We start from the raw sequence: 6000 nt of genomic DNA on the forward strand, positions 1-6000 counted from the left end.
GGCCTCTCTTTCTCTACTGGAGATCTTCCTGTCTGAAAATATTGTTTGATTTCCTGTGTCTTAAGTCCCAAAGGTGCTTTTTCAACTGGACTTTGTGTGGTTTTTCTTTGAAGACGTTTCGCTTCTCATCCAAGCAGCTTCTTCAGCTCTGACTGGATGGTGGAGGAGACAGCTGGTGCTTTGCATCCTTTTTTAGAGGGTCGTTGAGGCCACTTGGAGGTTTATCTGTGTCCTCAGGATCACCTCTGGCCTCAAGGATTCTCTCAAAGAACGCAAAGGACCAGCTGTCTGCAAGGATGCGAAGTGAAACGCCTTCAAAGAAAAACCACACAAAGTCCAGTTGCCTCTTGAAAAAGCACGTTTGGGGCAAACAGCAGAAAGACATTAGAAAATTACAGTGGGATTAGTAATAAGAAAGGTTAGTAAATAAAAATAAAATAAAGTAAGGTTCTACATTTATGCAAAAAAACAAAAAACAAAATGCACAGGTACCGTATATGTGGCACCTTGCTCAATAGTAGTACCTGTGAGAGGGATAATAATAATAATAATAATAATAATAATAATAATAATAATAATAATAATAATAATAATAATAATAATAATAATGTTTTAATTTGTATACCGCCCTTCTCCCGAAGGACTCAGGGCGGTGAACAGGCAAATAGATCTTGGAGTCCTAGTGGACAACCATTTAGAGATGAGCCAGCAGTGTGCAGCAGCTGCCAAAAAAGCCAACACAGTTCTGGGCTGCATAAACAGAGGGATAGAATCAAGATCACGTGAAGTGTTAATACCACTTTATAATGCCTTGGTAAGGCCACACTTGGAATATTACATCCAGTTTTGGTCGCCACGATGTAAAAAAGATGTTGAGACTCTAGAAAGAGTGCAGAGAAGAGCAACAAAGATGATTAGGTGGCTGGAGGCTAAAAGATATGAAGAACGGTTGCAGGAACTCGGTATGCCTAGTTTAATAAAAAGGAGGACTAGGGGAGACATGATAGCAGTGTTCCAATATCTCAGGGGTTGCCACATAGAAGAGGGAGTCGGGCTGTTCTCCAAAGCACCTGAGGGAAGAACAAGAAGCAATGGGTGGAAACTAATGAAGGAGAGAAGCAACCTAGAACTAAGGAGAAATTTCCTGACAGTTAGAACAATTAATCAGTGGAACAACTTGCCTGCAGAAGTTGTAAATGCTCCAACACTGGAAATTTTTAAGAAAATGTTGGATAACCATCTGACTGAGATGGTGTAGGGTTTCCTGCCTGGGCAGGGGTTGGACTAGAAGGCCTCCAAGGTCCCTTCCAACTCTGTTGTTATATTATATATTAAGAAAAAAGAAATCTTTAAAAAGGGAATGAGGAGATTAAATGGAATAGTATTGTAAATAATATGGGTCAAAAAAAAAAATCAAGGAAGGGAGGAAGAGAGACAAGGAGAGAAAAAAGGGAAGAAAAAAAAATACAAAGCCAAAAGATAACTTAGGGATCAACAGAGAAAAGATAAAAATGGAGGAAGGGAAGAAAAGGAGAGTGGATGGAAAAGCTACTCCCCTCCCCCCCCCCCCCCGCAAAAACTGGACATGCAGAGGTGTTTGGGAGGCCTGCAGAATGCTCCTGGGGGCCGGGGAGGGCAAAAACCTTTTTTTTTTTTGTTCTTCTTTACCTCTTCAAAATCTTGGTGCGTCTCATACTCCGGTGCGTCTTATAGTCCGAAAAATACGGTTAACTCCGTCTAACTTTCTCCTTCTCCCTTCTAGCATGTCCTGAATCAGGATGGAGAGAGGCGGAAGAAACCCTCCACCCGATAAGAACCACCCAACCCGCCACACGTTCCTTTCCTGGCCTTCCGATCTTGTCAAGACACCTCATCTTCGGTCCATCAGAAGAAGCATCCCCACTGTTTCTCCATCCCCAAAGGCGAAGTCAACTAGGGAGACGCCATCCCACCGCTCGGTTTGCAAAGGAAGGCGTCCGTTCCAGGAAAGGCATCGAGCACGCTCTGGATTTCCAGAGAGACTCTATCGTAATGTACGATCTTGGGAGATCGATCGCATCTACTCCCCCCCCAAAAAAAGGAGATCTGGATTTTTGCACGGCAAGGCCTTTCCTGCAGTGGCTGCAAGTCAGAAACCAGCAAAGCGATGCCAACCGTGGAAAGCACGTTTTTCGTACCGGATCATCATATAAAGAGATGTTCCCCTGCATCGATTTGTCACGAACAGCTTAAGCCTTCTTCTCCTTTCAGAGGTAGTTTGTGTAGGCCTGTTTTAACAAACACGGAACGTCGATCCCTCCTTACCCCTTGAATTGTGGGGGGCGGGGGGCTCGTGCTGAGACCACCTGCGGCAGATAATGTGAAAAGCAACTTTTGATCCCAACCTCCCTTTTCAAGGATTCTCTCTCCCTCCCTCTCTCTCTCTCTCTCTCTCTCTCTCTCTCCATCCTTAAATTCCCCCAGAATTTGAAGAATGTCCTTCAACCATCAGCATCAAAATAGGGCTTCTGATTGTTTTTACGATACTGGACAATGATCCTTTCCGATTGTATCTGGATGCGATAGAAGTTCACACCAAGATTTCCCAGGACAAGCAAAACAAACAAACAAACAAACAAACAAACAAAAAAACGCAGGAAAGGAAGCAGACTTTAATCAGCCGGGTCAGAAAATAAACACGCTTACAAGATGTATGTTTTTTCCTGAAGGAAGAAATCGCAGTTCAGTACTGCTATAATTTCCAGCACAATAAACAATGAGGACTACCCGGTGGGAATAAAAACGCCGACAAAGTGATGCTTGGAACGATTTAGGAGCTTAATGAACTATTAATAGACTTGGAAACCCCACGGATCCATCCCTCCCTTAAAACAAGATACGAAAATCTTTTTTTTCCCTTACCTACATCCACCGGTGGGATTCAAATAATTTAACAACCTGTTCTCTGCCCTAATGATTTCTTCCAACCACCAGTTCATCAAACTGCTCAGAAAGTTAACAACCGGTTCTCCCGAAGTGGTGCGAACTGGCTGAATCCCACCACTGCTTACATCTCTTTGGATGTTACAGGAACTAGGCCTGGCTAGTCTAATGAAGAGAAGGACCAGGGGAGACATGAGATCAGTCTTCCAATATTTGAGGGGCTGCCCCAGAGAGGAGGAAGGGGGTCAAGCTGTTTTCCAAAGCACCCGAAGGCCAGACAAGGAAGGATGGATGGAAACTGATCAAGGAGAGATTCAACCTGGAAATAAGGAGGAATTTCCTGACGGTGAGAACAATCAATCAATGAATTGCCTTCAGAAGTTATGGGAGCTTCATCCCTTGAGGCTTTCAAGGAGAGACTGGACTGCCATCTGTCAGAAATGGTGTAGGGTCTCCTGCTTGGGCGGGGGCGGGCGGGCGGTTGGACTAGATGACCTACAAGATCCCTTGTATAATAATAATCGAAACATTATTGCAATCCGCAAAGTTATAAAAAATGGAACTTGGGCAAAGAAAAGTGAACAGCAGAAGCCAACCAAAGGAGAATTCACTTGTTGGCGTGTCGCAAACAGGAAAGTAGCATCTCTATTGGAAGACCATCCTCCATGCTGGTCCGTTCAGGTGCAATCATTGAAGAGAGAGAGAGAGAGAAAGAGAGAGAGAGGAAAGGAGAGAGAGAGAGTGGGGAAAGAGAAAGAATGAGAGAGGGAGAATGAGACAGAAAGAGAGAGAAGGAGAGACTAAGAGGGAGAGAGAGAAGGAGAGAGAGTGGGGTGAAAGAGAGAGGGAGAGAGAGAAGGACAGAACGAGAGAAAGAAAGAGAGAATTAGAGAAAGAGAGAGAAAGAAAGAAAGGCTTCACAATCTACTGTAAACATTTTCAAAGTTGCTTTTTCTTTTAATGTGTTGTAAATAAGCAGCAAAACAACAGTGAAGACAAATTTGGAACTCTTACAATGTCGCTTGGACAAATGGCAAAAGGAGACCGACAATTTCCGAAGCGGTTGTAGGTCGCTGTTCTGTTTTAGCCAGGACTGCTTCATCCGTCTGAAAAGGACCGGCTTTTTGGGAATGGGGGATACAGAGAAAAGGGGCTTTCCTAGCTCGCTGACATCCACAAGGTGGGAAATGCCAGGGATTATAAATTAGGACTTGGTACGTGTAAAGCTGTGCCGCGGAGCTTCACAAAACCACGCAAAAGATGTACCACGGCAACCCAGCTTGGAAACCCAGCCCTGCAGAAGCATCTAAAAGGAACTTGCCATTCTTCCATTTTTAATCATTTTACAGGATGTTTTGCCTGCCTTCTGTGCATGCGACTTGCGGTCCGTTTAGTGTTTGAAAGCACGGGAGGGCCTTGGAATTGCTGGGATTGGGGAAAAAGATTGGAAAGGATTAGCAATCCGCAGCCTTCCAGATGTTGAGCTGCGTCTCCCATCAAAACCCTGTTATTAGCCACCCTGGCTGGAGTTGACGCGCTTTGCTGGTCCGACATTCACTGGGGTGAAGGCTTACGGCCCTCCCATCCTTCTCGCTGAGCTGGGAAGAAAATAACAACGGACCCAGTAGATGTCTTCTAATGCAGGGATCTCCAACTTTGGTCCCTTTATGTTGTGACTCCAGCCCCCGAACCTGGCCCCATGCCCGAAAGTGACTCCGAGAGTGAGGGGGAAGGGCCGGTAAGGCTTACCTCGGGAGCACTGATGCCTTTGGCCCGGCTCCAGGAGCCAGAACCAGACCAGTCGGAGGACGTAATGAGGCCGTCATCCCCTGATTCCTCCCTTCCTCAGGCTATGCCTTCAGACCCAGCTGATAATAATAATAATCAAGCTTGGATTGACCTGCACTTCAGATTAGAGAGGCATCATCATCAAAGAGAAGGGTGGGGCAGGAGCCCTACCCCACAGGATATATAAGGAGCTTTGGGACTGCTCTCATTCCACGGGAAGCAAAAATTAGCTGAATCGTTTCAAAGAGAGCTGAAAGTCTTGCTACGTGAGTCATTTGTTTGAACTTTGGCAGGCAGCTGCGATTGCTCTGCCAGGACTGATAAGAGCCGTGAATCCACTGGCTGAAGGCCAGCTCGTTGCTCTGAAGTGGGGAAGGAGACAAGAACACTTTAAGACTTGTGGACTTCAACTCCCAGAGTCCCTCAGCCAGCTAAGCAAAGTTCACAAGTCTTAAAGGGACCAAGGTTGGAGACCCCTGTTCTAGTGCTACCTCTGAGAATTAAAAATTGTTTGTCTGCAATTACCTGTCTTTTACTAACCGTTCGTATATTCATACAAACAGTTAGTAAAAGACATGTAATTGCAGACAAACAACTGTGGTAGATCACGCACACCGAATGCAAGTGCTTAAAAATTCAACAACGGACTTAAAAGAGTTGCAGCTTGATCAAAAACAACAACAACAACAACAACAACAGAGAAAGTGAAGTGGGTGGATTTCCCAGTGCAAAACTCTGCTTGTTTGGATTCGGGCTAGTAAATAGTGCCAATTTACACCACTTGTAGGGATCCGCCGATTTAAGGCCCGCAGGAACTTTTAACGAAATCAGAAAAAGGATTTTAGAAATCCACTCCGCCAAGTGTGAACCTTGCCTTGCTTCAGTTCAACATGGTTGCGTTGCTTCATTTCCAGATCTCATCGCAAAATACCTGTGGATAGATCCCAAAGAGATCGGGTCTGATCAGAAAGTGGATTTAGACCAATGAATGGGGTGGGGTGGGGGGGAAGATCACGTCTTCGAATAATGCTGTTAAATCGTTACGCTCCTATATCTGCCGTGTGTTCGCAGGCAGAGTCCGAGTTGCATTGGTCTTTTAATAAATTTTAGGAGGGTTGCTGTGACTTGTCCTCCGTCCTCTCCTCAGCCGGGCCCCTCCCGTCTCCAACCAGGCCTGTTATCAGACTCCGAGTCTGATAATGAAGATGAATGGCCTGTCATGCCTCCAGCCCCTGGCCCTGGCCCCATGCCCGGAGAGGATTCAAGGAGTGAAAGGACAAGCCCGATAAA

At 45.5% G+C, this 6000-nt stretch overlaps 1 protein-coding gene across 1 annotated transcript in view; it reads left to right on the top strand.

The window, feature by feature from the left end:
* ATCAY (ATCAY kinesin light chain interacting caytaxin) overlaps nucleotides 1-5685 on the top strand; it is a 54099-nt gene extending 48414 nt beyond the window's left edge. The window contains exon 13 of the mRNA XM_058163733.1: nucleotides 1763-5685. Coding sequence (XP_058019716.1) covers nucleotides 1763-1772 — 10 coding nt within the window. The 3' untranslated portion in view covers nucleotides 1773-5685. The remainder of the gene's footprint in view (nucleotides 1-1762) is intronic.
* The last annotated feature ends 315 nt before the right edge of the window (nucleotides 5686-6000 follow it).

Source organism: Ahaetulla prasina, chromosome 1 (genome assembly GCF_028640845.1).
Source record: "Ahaetulla prasina isolate Xishuangbanna chromosome 1, ASM2864084v1, whole genome shotgun sequence".
NCBI classification, from domain to species: Eukaryota; Metazoa; Chordata; class Lepidosauria; order Squamata; family Colubridae; genus Ahaetulla; species Ahaetulla prasina.